Source organism: Humulus lupulus, chromosome 1, assembly GCF_963169125.1.
Source record: "Humulus lupulus chromosome 1, drHumLupu1.1, whole genome shotgun sequence".
Lineage (NCBI taxonomy): Eukaryota > Viridiplantae > Streptophyta > Magnoliopsida > Rosales > Cannabaceae > Humulus > Humulus lupulus.
The window spans coordinates 94,438,950-94,458,395 of record NC_084793.1 but is presented as its reverse complement, the minus strand read 5'-3'; the positions used below and the strand labels follow the sequence as shown (position 1 = coordinate 94,458,395).

Sequence of the window (19,446 nt, the reverse complement as noted above, 5' to 3'; positions counted from 1 at the left end):
AATCCGTCCAGACAGAACTAGGATCGCTTCTCTAGTCAGGCATCCTCCATCTCCGATCAGATATCCGTCTCCTCCTCGGCCCGTCCGAGACATCCCAGCTTATGGGAGTAGTAGGAGAAACCCACCATCAGCGGGACCTTCCCGGCATAGCAGGGCGCCGGAAGAAAGCTCAGGTCCTCACCACCAAAGACGGACTCCAAGCCTATCCAGCAGGAGTCATGGGACTGGCAGTCGCCGGAGTGATCTCTCTGGAGGAGACCTACGTCAGCGACTAAGTTTGGCATAAAGCCACCAGACCTCCCAGGGAGGCGACCTTCGAGATCACCTCAACTCTCACAGAGAGGATCGAGCTAGAGATGGTAGTCAGGCTCGCTCGGGGGGGGGGGGGGGGGCGATCCGAAGTACGTAATGGAGGGAATGCCCCAAACAACCTATCTCAAGATAGGAGGGGCAATAACCCATCTAATATGTACAATGGATCTGGAGCTGTTGAACAGCCCCAGAATAACCAAGGATCTCAGGACCAAACCCTCGAGCGCCTAACTCAAATGGAGGAACTGATGAGGAAGCTCTTGTCAGAAAAGGAGAAAGACGAATATGATTCGGGGGATGAGATGGAACTCTTCGCCCCCAACATAGCAGTGACGGCATACCCATCTGGTTTCCGTATGCCTCACTTATCAAAGTTCAACGGGGACGGAGATCCGTCGGACCATTTAGGGATGTTCAACACCCTAATGATGGCCCATAACATTGGCCCGGAGCTGAGATGCTTGATCTTCCCTTCCACACTGACCGGACCTGCCAGACAGTGGTTTAAGCAAAGTAAAAGACAGTCGATCAGCTCCTGGAAGACCTTCTCAGCTGACTTCAAAAGGGTATTCCGCGCCTCCCAGGCCGCCCGTGTTCAGGCTGACTCCTTGGCCAATGTGAGACAGCAGCCCGGTGAGACGCTGAAGGCTTACCTGAGCAGATTCGCGAACTTCACTGCCCGAGCTAGGGACGCGGATGAAAGCTCCAAGCTCATGGCTATGAGAACCAGAATCCTTGTCGGAGGAGATCTCTGGAAGGATATACAAAAGAAGGGAGTCAGTTCGGTCAACGAATTCCTTAATAGGGCCCAAGAATGGATAAATTTGGAAGAAGCCGAAGCCTCAGCCACGGGAACCAGCCAGGTTCCCGAGCAGCCCGCTGGAGTGGGGACGGAGGTCGTGGTAGCGACCCCAGACGTCACACAGAACAACCAGCCTAGTGGAGGCAAAAGAAAGGGGAATGGCGAAAACAATCAGCACGGCCAAAAGAAGAATAAGTCTGTAGACAAGTTCAAGCCCATGTTCACGACATATACCGAACTCACTCAGTCAAGGGAAAGTATTTTCCTGGCCAACTCTACTCGGGTCCCCTGGAAGAGGCCGGAACCATTGAAACACCACAAGGGAAAGAGAGATACTTCCAAATTCTGCCGTTTTCATAACGACGTCGAACACAATACCGACGATTGCAGGCATCTCAAAGATGAAATAGAGACCCTCATCCGAGCCGGCCCCTTGGCTCAATACTCACGGAACAGGGTTCCAGCAAGTCGACCTGCTCCGGAAGCCCTGGCCAATCAGCCCAGGACTTGGATAGATTAGGACGTCCCCCCTCCCGTGGTCGGAGGAGAGATATCCACCATCTCTGGAGGTCCGCATATGGCTGGCATGAGCAGAGGCGCCCAGAAGAGATACGTGAATGAACTAAAAGCCCACAATGGAGTGGAGTTCGTCCCAGAGCAGCGTCAGTCAAAACAGCAACGATTAGAGAAGCAACCGATCACTTTTACGGAGGAAGACGCAGGCCATGTCCAGTTCCCTCACAATGATCCCTTGGTTGTAGCAGTCCAGCTCGCTAACCGAAAAGTAAGAAGGGTGCTGATAGACAACGGGAGTTCGGTGAACCTTTTATTCCGATCCACCTTAGAGAAGATGGGTCTGGCTGTCGCCGATCTAAAGGCAACCTCCATGATGCTGTATGGTTTTTCGGGAGAAGGATCGGCAGCGATAAGGACGATCGAGTTGGTGATCACCCTAGGAGAAGAGTCTCGGACAGTCTCTAAACTACTTGAGTTCGTGGTCATTGACTACTCCGCTGCCTACAACGCCATTTTGGGCCGACCTACGCTCATAGCTTTCGAGGCTGTCACTTCCATTCGACACCTCGCCATGAAATTCCCTACTTCAACAGGAATCTGCACCATCAAGGGCGATCAGCTCGCTGCCAGGGAATGCTACAACATTCCCATGAAGGGAAAATCTAAAACCGGGCAGCTGGCTATGGCCATTCTGAGTGAAGAGGAATCCCAGGAACCCTTGGTGACTCCTGAGATTGAAAAACCTCAAAACGCCAAAGGGGAAAGTGTCGCCCTTAGTGAGGACATTGACCCCCGAATAGGCGAAGACAGGTCCGAGCTCCAGGCTATTGAGGAGCTCGAGTAGGTGAACCTTGATCCACAAAATCCATCACGGATGGTCAAGCTCGGGAAAAACCTCTGTAGCAAGAGGAAGACAGAGCTGATTACGTTTCTGCGGGCTAATTTAGATGTATTCGCATGGTCGCACGAGGACATGGTAGGCATCAGCCCGAGTGTCATCATGCACACGCTCCACCTGGATAAAAGCGTTCCTGCCAAGTCTTAGAAGCAAAGACGTTTAGGAACAACCCAAGCTGAAGCCCTAGAAGAAGAAGTGACCCGACTCAAAAAATGTGGCTTTATCCGTGAAGCCAAATTTCCAATTTGGGTCGCCAATCCCGTGCTAGTTCCAAAGCCCAACGGGAAATGGCAGACTTACATTGACTTCTCCGACTTGAATAAGGCCTGCCCCAAGGATTGTTTCCCATTGCCAAGGATCGATCAGCTGGTGGATGCCACGGCGGGGCACGAGCTCATGTCCTTTATGGACGCGTACTCAGGCTACAATCAGATCGCGATGAATCCGGCGGACCAGGAACACACCAGCTTCATGACCCCGACTAATGTCTATTGCTACAAGGTCATGCCGTTCGGTCTGAAGAACGCCGGAGCTACCTACCAAAGACTAGTAAACAGAATGTTCGCGGACCAGATCGGAAAGAACATGGAAGTGTATGTTGATGACATGCTCGTCAAGTCAAAGACTACCGACAACCATGTTTACGACCTGGGAGAATGTTTTAAAATACTACGAGAATATGGCATGAGGCTCAATCCCCAGAAATGCACTTTTGGTGTCGCATCCGGGAAATTCCTGGGGTTCATAGTTAATACCCGAGGAATCGAAGCAAACCCCGACAAGATCAGGTCATTGCTCGAGCTTCCTTCGCCTAGGTCGCAGAAAGATATCCAAGGCTTGACAGGGAGAGTGGCCGCACTGAACCGATTTATTTCCAAGTCAACCGTTAAGTGTTTGCCCTTCTACAACCTGCTTCGGGGAAACAAGAACTTTGACTGGACAATAGAATGCGAAAGCACATTCCTCGACCTGAAGGTGCATCTGGCTGAACCGCCTGTGCTATCCAAGCCCAAGGCCGGCGAGCCTCTTTTTCTCTACCTAGCTGTCACTCGGGATGCAGCTAGCGCCGTACTGGTACGAGAAGAGGACCAAGCTCAGAAGCCAGTTTATTACATCAGCAAGAGACTCCTCGGGGTAGAATCACGATACTCGCTGATGGAAAAACTGGCGTTCTGCCTAATTACGGCCTCGCGAAAGCTCAGGCCGTACTTCCAATCTCACTCGGTACACGTCATGACCGATCAACCTCTAAGGCAGGTTTTGCAAAAGCCTGAAGCATCGGGACGTTTATTAAAGTGGGCGATCGAACTCAGTCAGTTCGAGATTTTCTATACTCCACGAACTGCCATAAAGAGTCAGGCCTTGGCCGACTTTGTGGCAGAATGCACGAGATTCCAGGAGAATCCAGTGGAGGACTCATCTCAGCTCACCTCGCCCCAATCGTTATGGAAGATCTTTGTAGATGGTTCATCCAACGAAAACGGCTCCGGGGCCGAAATCATTCTGATATCCCCCGAGGGACATAGGTTCCACTCGGCGCTAAGGTTCGAGTTCAAGGCCTCCAACAACGAGGAAGAATACGAAGCTTTGCTGGCCGGCCTAAGGATAGCCAGGGAGTTAAAGGTGAGCTCCGTCCAGTGCTTCAGTGACTCCCAGCTCGTGATTAACCAGGTTCTGGGCGAATATCAAGCACGGGGACCCAAGATTGCCGCCTATCTGGCAAAGGTAAAAGCCGAGCTGTCCGCGTTTAGGCAAGGATCGATCGAACAGATACCTCGAGAACAAAGCACCAATGCAGATGCTCTTGCCAAGCTCGCCACCTCGGGAGAGACAGAGACACTGGGGCTAGTGCCAATAGAATTCTTGGAAAAACCAAGTATAGAAGGATATCGGGTAGAGGTCGAGATGATCGACGCCAGGCCGACCTGGATAACCCCCATTCTTGAATATCTCGTCGAGGGCAAGCTGCCCGAGGGACGTAACGATGCGCGACGAGTCCTATATCAAGCTCTGAGATATACGACACTCGATGGAGTGTTGTACCGACGTGGGCACTCTTTACCGCTCCTCCGATGTGTTCTTCCAAGTGAAGCGAAGGCCATCTTGCAGGAAATTCACGAAGGATTATGCGGAGACCACACTGGGGGGCAAAGCTTGGCCTTAAAGGTTCTCAGGCAAGGTTATTACTGGCCGACTCTGTCCAAAGACTCGATCTCATATGTGAAAAAGTGCGACAAGTGCCAGCGATTCGCTGCAGTTGCCAGAGCTCCTCCGGTCGAGCTAAAAATGATCTCGGCCCCTTGGCCGTTTGCCGTTTGGGGAATAGACTTAGTGGGCGCCCTGCCCACTGGAAAGGGCGGGGTCCGTTACGCCGTGGTCGCCATCGACTACTTCACTAAGTGGGCCGAGGCAGAGCCATTAGCAACAATCACGTCTAAAAAGGTGCTTAACTTCGTGATTAAAAGCATCATCTGTCGCTTCGGCCTGCCCAAGAAGATCGTCTCCGATAACGGCACTCAGTTCGACAGTGACCTGTTCACTGAGTTCTGTGACAGACATGGAATTGTGAAAAGCTTCTCTTCCGTGGCCTATCCTCGGGAGAACGGCCAGGTCGAGGCTGTCAACAAGACTCTAAAGGCGAGCCTCAAGAAAATATTAGAAGAAGCAAAGGGAGTCTGGCCGGAACAGCTCCCCCAGGTCCTATGGGCATACCGGACCTCGCATCGGACTCCTACGGGTCATACTCCTTTCTCCCTAACCTTCGGGAGTGAAGCAGTCCTCCCCGTGGAAGTTAAGGTTCTGTCGCATAGAGCCCAGTCCTACGACCAAGATCAGAACCATGAACTCCTATGCCATTCCCTAGACTTAGTTGATGAAAGGCGAGAGGATTCGCAACTCCAGCTCACCCATTATCAGCAGAAGATCACTCGCTACTTTAACACCAAGGTCAGAAAACGTGCCTTTAGCGTTGGCGACTTGGTCCTAAGAAGAGTTTTCCTGGCCGGAAAAGATCCCAAAGATGGAGTCTTGGACCCAACTGGGAAGGACCCTACCAGGTCATCGAAGTCATCAAGGAGGGAACTTATAAGTTATCTCGACTTGATGGAGGGACCATCCCACGGACTTGGAACGTCGTCCACTTAAAGAGATATTATCAATGATCTACTTGTAAGGCCTGGAAATCCATTTTCTATGTATTAATAAAAATAAGCTTTTTATGCATGTTTGCAATTGTAATCTTAAAGTAACCACGAAAGACCCTTTCCCAGTTACTTGGGGGGCATATGGTACCTGGATATAACCAGGTCTCCTTAACGACTTGGATGTTGATCCTTGTCTACGGATCGTTGCTCTTCTTAAAGAGCTCGAGATATGGATAAGGGTTAACGCTAACTAAGTCCTATCCTGGTTTTAACCGGGTCATAAAACTTAGAAGTTGATTTAAATCTATTTCTCCTTGTTCTTCTTAAAGAGCATGAGATAAGGATAAAAGTTAACACGAACTAAGTTTTCCAAATAAGCTCCTGGTTTTAACCGGGTCATAAAACTTAGAAGTTGATTTAAATCTATTTCTCCTTGTTCTTCTTAAAGAGCATGAGATAAGGATAAAAGTTAACACGAACTAAGTTTTCCAAATAAGCTCCTGGTTTTAACCGGGTCATAAAACTTAGAAGTTGATTTAAATCTATTTCTCCTTGTTCTTCTTAAAGAGCATGAGATCAGGATAAAAGTTAACACGAACTAAGTTTTCTAAATAAGTTCCTGGTTTTAACTGGGTCACAAAACTTAGAAGTTAATATAAATCCATTTTTCGTTGGTCGAGATTTGGATCAAAGTTAACACGAACTAAGTTTTCCAAATAAGCTCCTGGTTTTAACTGGGTCATAAAACTTAGAATTTGATGTAAATCTATTTATCGCTGCTCTTTTCAAAAGAGCTCGAGATAAAAATAGCGGTTAACACGAACTAAGTTTATCAAAAAGATATATATATCGTAGCCAAAAGCATGAAAAAAAATATAAGTTAAAGGTGTAAAGAAAATTGTCTCGAGGTGAAAACACCTCATGCAAAGGTTACATACAAAAAAAAAAAGAAAAGAGAGGGGAACTTAAAAATACTCAAAAGTAGAAAGAAAAAGCGCCCTAGGCCCCGTCAGTCGGCCCTTTGGAGGTCGCCGTTTCACCCTGCTCCGCCGCGCCAGAGGCCTCCCCAGTTTCCGAAGGCGGCGCCTCCTTATCAAGGCGAGCTTGAAACTTCACCACCAAGTTCGCCCAAAGGCTTGGTGACATGAAGGAGAAGTCAGCCTCCGGGTTGAAAGCCCAGCAATGATAGAACAGGTCCTGCAGGGACTGCTCCGATGTGGCCCGTTCGGCTTCCAGGGCGACCTGGACCTCAGTCTTCGCCGCCTCTAGGTCTGTCTGCGAGGTGGCAAGGGAGGTCTCGAGCTCCTGGACCTTCAGGCGGGTCTTCTCCAGATCGACCTGGGTCTTCTCCAACTCGACCTTCGAGGTCGTCAGGGCATCCTTAGTCGCCTTAACCTCCTGAAGGGTGGCCTGGTGCTCGGTCCTCATGTCATCAAGCTGAGTTCTGGCCCTGATGATGCTCCGGTGAAGGGCGACGACACCCTGCGAGGAATGGAAGATAAACTGGCTCAGAGGAAAAATAAGACGGAATACAATGGTAAAAGCTTTAAAAGAATAGGGCAGCTTACCGTTAGGGTCATGCTCATTGAAGAGTTCATAACGTCAACCGGGCTCATTGTCTCAATAGCCCGGAGTTCCTTCTCGGTGAACTTATAGATATGGTTAACGGCGTAGTTCGCCGATTCGTACACAGTTCCCCGGAAGGCCTCTGGGATCTTCTCCAGGTCCTGGGGGTTAATCGGGATGCGTACATCGGAGGCCACCGCAGACGGAGTCTCGAGCTCCGTCCCTGCGTCCTGGGTGACAGTTGGAGTTCGCTGAGGGGGCGGAGGCATTTGGCCTGCCTCGGCAACAAGAAGAATCGCTCCCGCGTCCTGGGCTGGCGGGGTTCTCTCCTTCTCCTTTGCCGGGGACTTGGTGGAGGTCCCAGCAGTGTTCCTGGACCCCCGGAGCCTATTCAGTCTTTGCCCGGCTGCAGGGTTTCCCCCGAAGACTGCGCCTCGCAAGCTCCCCTCGGGCTGAGACATCTCTTCTGTCAAACAAAGAACATGGTTATTACAAGTTAACAATCATAGAGGTAAAGGAAAAAGGTTAAAGCTAAAAAAGTATACGATTACTAAGGGAAACCCTACCCCCCGAGCTGGAAGAGCCTAAGACGATTATTTCCCGAACTGGTGCAAGTTCTGGGTCCAGTTCCGACTCGGGGCTAGATTCTTCTACATACTGCCTAAGCCCCGGAGCATAGATACCTCTCTGGAGTGAAGGCCGGGTGCGTAGGTTGGTCCCATACTCCTCGAATAGGATCGACCTAATAGCTAGGGTATTATCTACTACTACGGTGCCCCTAGGTCGGCTCTCTTGGTGATCCAGCATGAGCCGGTCGACATAATGGAGCAGAAGTGTGTTCAAGTCCAGATCGCTCCTGTGACGATGGACGATCTGCCTAGGATTGAACCTAGCCAGCCGGGGGTCTGCAGCGGCCATATCTAGACTCCTAAGCAAGTTAGAGTTACCTTGGCCAGAAGGACCCGCGGCTGCTCTGGATTGGATCCTCTCCTCGCCCATGCCCTGGGCGACGTCCAAAGTCCTCTTCCTGCTCCTCATGAGCGGAATTTCGTCACCCTCGTCCTCCTCATCTTCATCGCCCGCGACCACCTCCACGATGACAGGTCTGGTGTCCCGAGCTGGGGGCGGCCCCCAGGGCCTCTTCAGGTTCAAGGTCTGATTTGGAAAAATCAGCTTGCAGAACACCATCGTCTCATCCGTCACGAGCGCGCGATAATCCTTCTCACTAGGGGGCAAGCCCGCCAGCGTGTCATATTGGCCCCCGAGGGTCACAGACTTTTCGGTCCTCGCGAAGATGGCTGCAAGATTAGTTCGAGTCAGAATGGAGGATGGGAGGAGCTAAAATAACGCTTAAAAGGCGAGCTAAGGACGGGAGCACTTACGAGGACGATTGAAGTAGTGTTGCTTGCAGTTTCGGAACCCAGTTGACATGAAGAACTGGTCCTTGAAATCATTAGGATGGCTAGGCAGCTCAATGACCGCCGCCGTGTTGGGAAAACGGGTTAAATAGTAAAACCCGTCGCCTCGCCCCCGCTGGTCCGGGCTGGCTTTGAGGCAAAAGAAATATAAAATATCCGCAGGAGTGGGGACCTCCCACTCATGCTTCTGGAATAAGTACCTCAACCCTGCCAGCAGACGGTAGGAGTTGGGGGGGAGCTGAAATAGGGCCAACCCCACAAAGTTCAAGAAATCAGCAAAGTACTGATCCAGGGGAAGGAAGGCCCCTGCCTTAAAGTGTTCCCCGCTCCAGGCTGCGAACGATTCTTCGAGCGGCGAGCAGCTCCGCTCGCCCTCCGCAGCAGGTCGGGCAATGACAGAGGCTTTCCCCAGCGCGATGTTATGAGTGAGGAAGAGCTTGTTAATCTTCGCCTGATCGGTTATCTTTGAGATGATTCTCTCCGCCTCAAAGAATGCGTCAGGGGCCACCTCGACCTCCTTCTTCACTACTGGCCCGAAACGGGGGATCGGGGAGCTAGGCATCACCGCCTTTCCTTTTTCCTGCTGAGAGGCCGAGCTTCCAACGTTCTTCTGGGGGAGATTCTTTTTTGGAGCCATCTGGTCGCCTAGCTAACAAAAGAAAACACTTTAGAAAAGGCGACCCAAGCAGGAGGAAGAAGCAATTATTATTAGCACGAGCTGAGGTAAGCCCAGCTCATGGAGAGTGGAACCACGCGGTTCAGTGAACACGCGCGTATGCTCCCAACAGATCCCAGATTACTCGGAATTCGTGTGTCAGGGGGTTCATAATAGAATTCGCCTTGGGGGGAAAGTTTCAATAGGCAGAAAATTGCGAAACCGCTTATGAGGCGTGTTCCCTAAGCTACCCAGTTTTGCACCCAAAATTCCCAAAACTCCTACCCAGAAATTTTCCCCAGAAAAAGTATCCTGAAACCCATATTCTAAAGCGACTTCCTACAATAAATATACCCTAACCTAAAAAGGGTTGTCACCCCCCATATCCACAAAACCCAGAAAAAACCCTTGCATGCGGCTACAGTGAAATTTTTTACCTAAGCTACAGTAGCATGTTTTCGAAGTACGCAGGGTCAGGAAACTTTTGGTGTATGACTGGGAAGTAAACGGGAGTGTTGCATTGACAGGATCTTCGTCGGTGTAGTAGCTTCCAAAGCTTTGGAGAAATCCGTGCGCCTGAGCTTCTTGAACGATGAAAATGGCAGCAACCGAGTCAAGGGTTTCGTTCTTCTGGAATATGGAAAGGAAAGAAGAAAAGAGGTTTGAAGAATTTCGAGTGAAAGGGTGGCCCATGCATAGGGTGGCCACCCCCTTTTATATGCGTGGAGTATCACATGTAGAAGGCTCTTGGATGGCCCTGATGAGGGATTCGAGGCCTTCCACTCGAAATACGAAATGACGGCTGGGCATAGGCTAGGCCATTAAATGCGGTTCTCGTGAGACGTACCGTCACCACCCACGATGTGCCACGTGTCAAGCACCTGCTTAAAGAGTGGAATGTGAAGAGTTGTGGGGAAGTCTAAAAGCCCCTACTATGGTCTTATATATGACGTCATATACCACGAGCAGGAGCTTGGGGGGCAGATGTACGCCCTGATTTTTCCACGGGCTGATTAGCAGGCCGAGCTTCGGACTAATCATGGTTAGTCCATAAACATCCCCCAGGTCGGAGATCCTGTCTTGAGGTCGTACCCCCTTAGCTCGAGGAATCCTCAAGGACTCGCCAAGACTCCCAAGACTGGAACAAGGAATCGAAAGGCCGAAGGTCGGGTCAGGTGCACAGATCGTGGTACGAGTTGGATATGGAGGCCATGACCCTTTGTAAAGTCAACACACGCAAGATAAACATGCATATATCTGACATCACGTGTCCGATATCTCCCTGACTTCTCGGAACGTGCGTGTTCAGACACCCACGGCTGGGTTGGGCCGTGCGGCCCATTATCTCCTTATCTATCGATTTGACCATACTTATGTGTCAGGTTTAGGAATTAATCATGAATGTCACAGAGTTGATATGACAAATAAGAAGGTCACGGGATGACCTCCTTACCAACTTCCAGGTGCCTTCTCCTATAAATATGGAGACCCTGGGAGTTGATAGGGGTTGGAACAAATAGTCTCTAGAGAGATATACTTTGTAACAAAATACCCAGAATATATCAGTAATATTGACTAGTGGAGTAGAAGGATTTTAACCTTCGAACCACTTAAAAACGTGTCTCGAGTCACCTATTTCATTCACTAAGATCTTATATCTGTTACGGTTCTATATTTGGCACTAATCCTCTTCTCTCTCTCTCTTAATTACCTGTTGCCGAAGAACCGCGTCAACAAAATTAAATGCTTAATGTCAATCAAATATAACTTACATTGCTCTTCGATAACATCGGTGAGAAGACAGACTTGGTGAAATCCTTCTTCTTCTGGTGCGACCAACTAAGCATCCTCGGGACCATGTTTCCCGAGCTCACAACAAACTCTATCTTAAGCTGCTCAATGGCCTCGTATGCCCAATACTGTAACGTCATAGCATAACCATAAAAACTGTACTTCGACTCCTGTTGCACCATGGCATCCTTCTTCTTTTCAAAGTTAGCCTTCTGGCGCTCCATGTCCTTCTTGCAAGAATTTAAAAGCCTCTTGTAAGAGAACTTCCCCCATGGATAGCTAAAGTAGTCTATGTCCTCAACCACCTTCAGAATACCTTGCCATACATTCAACTTTCCCTTTATGGCATTTAGAACCCCCTCAACCAACAAACAAAGACCCAACTTGTACACATTTTTTACCACAATACAAGTTTTGAAAGCATTCTCCAACTGTAGGACATTTACTTTCTCAGCATCATTGAAATAGTCCTTGATCAAGCGGTCACTGGTCAAACGCTCATCAAACTCTGCCTGTGATGGTGCAGAACTAAAATTCAACTGCGTCACTAGAGCAAACTCTCTCATGCTGAATCTACAGGACTTCGAGCACAAAAAGAAATGCACCTCATCTTCTTTATGACTTGCTATTTTCTTCAACATTAGCTGATGCACCAAAACTCCTGAGAAATGAAACACTGAAGCCAAGAAGAATTGCTTGAAAGGGGATTCCTTAGCCATTTCTATCAGGCCGAGCTCCACAAACCTTTTCTTAATATCATCCAAAGTCCTACCACCCTTATATGTGACTCAGCCAAGAAAGTGATATTGAAACGAAACAAGTAACTTCGGCATCTGCATTGACACATGAAAATAATTGGTAAGAAAACAGAAAGTTAAATAGAATTGGGAAATAATTGTCAAAAAAATTCATAGCAAAATTGAAATAAACACTGCCATCGAATTTTTATCGAGCCCATCGAGCCATCATCGAGCAACAACAAAACTCTATCGAGCTACCATCGAGCTCTATTGAGTAAGTATTGAGCTATATCATAATCTGTCTTAACAACGGAGCATCGAGCATGCATCAAGCTCATATCGAGCCTAACCGATTACTATAGAGCTATCATCGATCACTATCAAGCCAAAGTGCCTCATTTATATCGAGCCACCATCAGTCCTAATGCCTCACTCATATCAAGCCACCATCGAGCTATATCGAGTTAGTATCGAGCTATATGCATTGAGCTCATGTCGAGCCTATCGAGCCAACAAATATCAACCCCATAAAGAAAACCCTAGACCCCATCGAGCCTAACAGATTTCTATCGAGCTAGTACTATCGAGATAACATCGAGCTTATATCGAACCCTCGAGTTCTAATGCCTCACTCATATCGAACCACTACAAAGCATTATCGTTCTTAAGATTTTTCAGTTTCTATCCTGTTGTCGATCAACCATCGAGCACTCATCGAAACTATCAAGCCTATATAAAAAAACCCAGCAAAAAAACCCAGAACTCAGATCGACACCCACCCCACATGTAATGCCCTGGGTACCCCAAGACAGTTACTGTGAACTTTGAACTGTGCTTAACTCGCTAATCGAGTTCTTTGGTTAAAAATGTGCATCTAGGTGTTATTAAATAGGTTAAGGTGGAAAACCAATCAAAAGGAAATGATATATTTTATTTAAAACATAAAACTGATCATGGGCCCATAAAAGCGTTTACAAGATATTTATAATACAAAATGGTCATTACAGAGTAAAATTTACAACCCGCCAACCTAAGCGGCAAAAATAGGGTTAACCCCTAGTCCCTCTGAGAAACTCCTTGGCCGTGGTGGTTTAGCGGCCGCATATGTACACATCGCCACCTAAGCTCTCCGCTCACGGCTGGGTGAGCTTTTCTTTCCCTTTACCTGCACCACATAGCACCCATGAGCCAAAGCCCAGCAAGAAAACTCAATACTGCATATATACAATATCAAACGATGATCATGGTAATCATCCAGGACTTCTAGTCCTAAGCTAATGAGTGACAGATGTAAACGTCACTAACATGGGTTCCGCACCCTTTACAAGTGAGTGATCGAGTCACTAGCTTAAACAGGATAAGTGACTGATGAGCGAGTCACCAATGTAACCAACTGAGTGACCATGGAGTCACTACTGTGGGTTCCATACCCTTAGCCATGTGACGATGGGGTCACCTAGGCCTTCTGGCCCTGGCTCTAAGTAACTAGTCATGGAACTAGTCAAGCGCTTTTAGTTTTCATCGAACTTGGGGTCGGTCCAGCATTATGCTCATGATGAGTCATTCAATGCAGATGTCGATTAAATCTAATCTTTATCGGCTTGCATTAAACATGCTAAAACCGTCCTTGACTCATAAGTCAATGCCATACGACCAGTGCTCAAAACTACTGTCGAACTTGACTAGTAAGTCACAGCTTCACAGCTAGTTCTGAACATTGCCGATTCTGACTAGTAAGTCAGTGCCATTCACAGCAAGTTAGAGAGACCCATCTCCCTGCTCTGCCTAGCACTGGGGCACCACCTGCAGGACCAGATTTTTCTAGTCTTCTCATCTGCGACTTCCCCTGAAAACCAAGCTTTCAAACCAGCCCCAAACATCACCCAAACATGTCATTTAACCCCAAAACCACATCTATACCCCAACCTCATCAAAACCCAAGTAAACTTCCTCAAAAACTTCCATTGATTCCCAACTAAACACTTCAAATTTCTCAGCTAAAAACCATTAGAAAAACAGAGTATAGCTAAGGTTTCATGGGTGAATTCTTACCTCAAGTTGGATTTGAGTCCTCTTTAATGGATGAACTAAAGTAATAAGCTCCAAACTTTGATTTGCTAGCTAGGTTCTTCAAATAGGGTTCAAAAATCCAAAGAGAAAATGAAGGAAAAAGATGCACGGAAGAAGGAAAAAACTTGCTCTGTTTTTTATCAAGCTGATGACCTTCTACAGCTTACTAAGATCATATATATCCTTAGGTAAAAAGACATTAATACCCTTAAGCTTAAAATAAAACCCTTAAAAACCACCAAGGGCACAAACTTCATTTCCCCTCTAATCCCACTAATCATAATTAACGTTCTCCAATTCCCGTTATTTCCAAAATTCTAAAATACTAAAAATTCATATTCCGTTACCCTTTAATTCCCGACAACGGTCTACTCACCAAAATACCCCGAGACTCACCCTGAGCCTCGAACTTAATCCCGTTATGACTAAACCACTAATTTGCACTCAAAGATCGTCTCATGCCGAATAGCTCGAACAAATCCACATTATAATGTGGCCTCAACAATAGATCACCTGGCATGCATACAAATATACAATTACGCCCTCAACGGGCCAAATTACCAAAATACTCCTGTGATGAAATGTGGACCCACATGCATGCATTTAACATCATATCATAATATAATTCACATAAACATGCATATAATAGTTTAATGGCATAATAAAGCAATTATGGCCCTCCAGGCCTACTAATACAACCATTAAACCACATTAGGGATTTTGGGGCATTACACCACACATTCTCAGATCTTCCCCAAAATCTAAATAAAAACATGCATTTAAGCTTCGCGAGAGAGAGAGAGAGAGAGAGATTCAAGTATTTACCTTTTTTCTTCAAGTTTGGGAAGCTCGAGTCGAGTGTCTCTGTCTCTTTCCAATCGCTCAGTCGCCTTGGAGATGTTGCAGTGGTTGTCGGCAGGCAGTCTGGGTGGGCATCGTCGGTTCATGATAGAGATATTCGGGGTGAAGGTTTAGGGGTTTGGGGGATTTCTTGTTCGGGTCCGAGAGAACAGATAGAGAGAGAGACTGAGAGATTTTGGAGGAATAGTTTTAGGGGGAGAAAAAATGAGAGAGATATTTTGGGTGCTTGCTGAAAGTTTAGCACCAAATTGAAAATGTGAATAATCCTAGTATTAAAATGTAATAGGACACACTATTATGAATAGATAGTGAAATTTCCCTTATAAAATAACGTGCTTCTGATGGAAGATCATTTGAAGACTAAATCTGTATAAATATACATATTTAGTTATTTTACATCTCCTAATTGGAGTGCTCTTTGAGCTCCCTAAAATAGCTAAGGAGCAACTTAGACTATATTTGGTAGGAAAGAGAGAGAGTAGGGTGGATGAAGAGTTTAAGAATGATGGAGATAATAGTAGCTTGCTTAGCAGGTGAGATGAAGTTGGAAAGATGGAGAAGAGATTAATTATTCAAATTACCATATTATTCTTTATAGCATAAATATTTGTTGTTTTTTTAAAATGATAATAAGGGTATTATACAGATTTTGGTTGTCTTTTTCTTGAATCCTTAAAAAAAAAGATGGATTGAATTTTAATGGTTACCCTCTCTCTCTATCACTCATCTCCCTTCGTCTCTCCCTCTTGCCAAACAAGAGATTCTTCCTTTTCCTTCATCTCTCTCCTTCCACCCATCTCCATCCACTCTCTTCTCTCCCAAACATAGTGTTAAGGTGCCCATTAGAGTTGCTTTAACACATTTATGAACAATAAAAGAAGACAACAAAACTTGATTATAACGAGCCTATAAAAAAAACTAACACTTACAATAAGACATATCCATATAAAAATAGTTTATTTAATTTTTAGAAGAAAATAAATTTATTTTGGAGTAGTGCATAAACTTTAAATTTTAGGAGTATTAGTGCAGTATATTTCATAGAACATTTCATTGTAAATTAATACAAAAAATAAAATATATATTTAGAAATTATATCATTTGCAATTTTGTGAAACTTTTCATCAAAATATTTGATTTAAAGAGTTTTTTTTTACCATGATTGAAAGATAATCTTGGTGTTAAAATAAAACTTTAAATTCAGAACACATAAAAAAAATTACACTTGTGTATTTTATCAAATAGTTCAAAATACATTTTTGAATTTTTTTCTTGGTCAAAATTAGTTTTAATTAGGCAATAAAACTTTCTCTTTAATTATTTAGATAAATAAAATTAAAAAAAAAAACTTTTCAAAATATTTTTTTTTTATAAAATTCTATGAAATAAATAATTTGTTAAATGTTTAACAATCTATTTTTGTTTATTTTCGAATAATTATTTTTAAAATGATCTTAAAATAAAATTTTATTTTAAAGGTGATGTAATTTTTTTAAATATTAATATTTTATTTAAATAAATTTTTATAAAACATTAGAAAATATATATAAAAAATAAGCAATAAATAGATTGTATTATAATTTTTTTTAAATGATCTAAATAATATATTTTGTATTATTTGGTAAAATACATAAAACCACAAGAGTGAAAATAAATAGTATGTACGCATATTATATTAGAAAATTACGACTTTGTTCTTTTGAATTTAAGCCTATTATTATGTTTAACTATATGTTTTCAAAAAAGCTAAAAATAATCTTTTGCTATTTTAAAATGTTAAAAATAGACTCTATACTTATTTATAGTCAAAGTTTTATTAAAAAAAAAAAAAGCATACCCCCACTTGAGATGCAATTAATATATTTATCTTTTTACAACAACAATTTATAAAATTAATTAACAAAATCTTAAATATAAAAATAAAAACAAATAAAAATTATATTTATCATTTTTTTCTATTAATATATTTATAATATTTTATAAACATTCTAAAAAATTAATTAATAAAATTAAAAATTTAATTGTGTTTAGTTTTGGATTTTATTTATGTTGACTGGTTTTTTCGTCAACTTACACGGAGTAATAAATGAAGAGTTGTTTTGTGTGTAAAATTCTAAGTGGAACCTTCACTGTGAATAATAAACCAAAAACAGAGAAATAAATGCACTAATAAAAGAAGGAGACGCAGATTTACAGTGGTTCAACAAACAAAAAAAAGACCCACGTCCACTTTAGTCAGTTGTATTTATGATGAACTTTGAACCCACAAGAACAGTTACGTTGAGTTTTGATTTTACTCCTGAGGTAGTTACAAGAATGGAGAGTGAGAGCTATTATGAAGATGAATAGTTACTGACTTATCGACCAACACATTTTACACTTTGATTTGTAGTATTTATAGTCGTGGAAATGGGAAGAGCTGACGGTGGTAAGTTGTTTCCCGATCTAGCTAATTTATGAGACACTCGGATGAACACCATGTTTTTGTACCCTTCAAATATAGCAATCCAGTGTGTCTTGTGCGTGAGGAGGTTGGTTAAACTTTTCGGTGCTAAGAAAGGCTTGGGTGGCGAGGACCAGGCGACCACGTGCGATTGGCTAAGGCCATTGGCGATAGGACGACTTGCAAGGAGCCCCTTGTCCTAGAGTTCAACGACGACCTAGTACGAATGGCAACAGAGTCCAAACGGCTGGGGGTTGATTGACTCGTGCGATTGGAGAAGTAGACTCTTGTTGATGAAGTTTGGTTTTGTCTAAATATCGTGGGACTAACGAGGGTCACTCTCTTGGCGAGTAACGATATCGAGGTATCTTGTCACTTCACCACTTATTTGACACGTTATCAATTACTGTGACGCCACGTGACAATACCAAAATTAGGTATATCACTTTATTTTAAATTTTAAGTTCTCTTAATTAATTTAAGAGATTATTTATATAAAATATAAATAAATATATTAATAAATTTGAGTGAGAAATTTTTGTATTTAGAAAAAACTTTGACTAAAAATATGTGAATTAGATTATTTAAAATAACATAAAATTATTTTTAGTATATAAAATTAAATTTAGTAATCAACTTAAACTAAATAAGTAAATATAGAGATTTCTCTATTATATTATATTATTATATTACTTTTCAAATCAAATCGGGTAGTAATCGGGTTTACCCGTCAGAATTGGGAAACCAAATGCGGGTGAAGCGTAGTCGATCAAACTAGGGTTTGGAGTCTTCCCCATATATATACAAGATTTTCACAGAATCTTAAAACGCTCGGCTATTCTCTACGACTGCTTGGGCTCTCGATTCTAGTCCTCTTCCTCTCCCACCTGCCATCGAATCATGGGACACTCCAACGTCTGGAACTCGCACCCTAAGAACTATGGCCCCGGTTCACGCACCTGGTAAGGATTCCATTTCCTCATTCTTCCTCGTAGAACAATTTTTCTGTAAAAATTATTCATTTTGATTCAGAATCAAGTTATTTCGTTTTGTGCTGCAAAAAGAAAAAGTTATTTCGTTTTGGGTATTTTATAGATTTGCACATATTTTAAATTTATCTGCTGGGTCAGTTGTGGGCAGTGTTTGTTTCGTATTATTGACCTGTGATTTTGACTGTGTTGGATCTTTACCATAATCGACAGCCGTGTGTGTGGAAACCCCCATGGTTTGATCCGGAAGTATGGTCTCATGTGTTGCAGACAGTGCTTCCGCAGCAATGCCAAGGAGATTGGCTTCATCAAGGTCAGAGGCTTTAATGAATATTCTATCAATTTAGATTTAGTCAAACTTTTTCTGTTTTGATGCTTATTGCTTTGAATTTTTTTTCTTCCTTTTGCAGTACCGTTAAGAGGGATTTGGCTTATATTTTTGTTGGAGCGGATGTTTTGGCCTAAAGGATAATCTTATTAGCTTTTTTCTGTTTTTTTAGATCTTTTTCTTAAGAGGAAAGATTTTTGTTTTCATGTTTTAGTTTGTTCTAATGTTGAGCATGAATTGGATTTGGAATTTCTGTAGTGTGGAATCCTTTGGATTAAAGTGAATTTGAAGTATATCTATCCGCTCATTGTTTCACCCTTATCATTGATCTTACCATGCGTTTATCATAATTATTCTTTTTTTCATTGCGATTTGTTTGATGTTATAAATTGTTGACATATTTCATAGCTTGTTTATGCTATTCTTTAGGTTCAAGTTACATTGTTTTTCGAGTTTTAGAAGTTATACTGAAAGATAAATAGGGCAATGTGAGTTTTTTTTAGCGGTGGCATTAAATTGTATTACTTACCTTCAATTGGGAGATCGTCTCTATTTTCCCTTGTTACAAGAGTGAAATAAAATTTTCTTAGTCTAAGTTTATACAAGTTTAAAGGGTTGGGAAAGTTTTTTCTCCAAATATATCAAGGTAGAACAATATTAGATTTTTAAAATGTGATTACAATGGCCGGTCATAATATTTACTTTTCAAATCCTTGCATGGCGTGGTGTATCCAATGCTTTTAGTCCTTGCCAATCGCCAGGCCCTAGTCTTAGTTATCTAAGAAAATTAACTTCTTGTTCAGTTTTAACCTGTATGCATTGAGCAGTACCTACGCAAGAATTCCCAAATGTACCAGCTCATGTTGCGATGAGTAGAATTTCTAAGTTGGTCTGCAAAGCCCAATAAGAAAGTG

General features: G+C 43.7%; 1 protein-coding gene across 1 annotated transcript; it reads left to right on the top strand.

The window, feature by feature from the left end:
• The first annotated feature begins 17,965 nt into the window (after positions 1 to 17,965).
• On the top strand, positions 17,966 to 18,853 carry LOC133796108 (small ribosomal subunit protein uS14z/uS14y/uS14x). The gene is made up of 3 exons (XM_062233590.1): positions 17,966 to 18,177; positions 18,418 to 18,517; positions 18,615 to 18,853. The coding sequence occupies exons 1-3, from the start codon at positions 18,116 to 18,118 to the stop codon at positions 18,621 to 18,623; spliced, it is 171 nt and encodes a 56-aa protein (XP_062089574.1). The 5' UTR covers positions 17,966 to 18,115; the 3' UTR covers positions 18,624 to 18,853.
• The last annotated feature ends 593 nt before the right edge of the window (positions 18,854 to 19,446 follow it).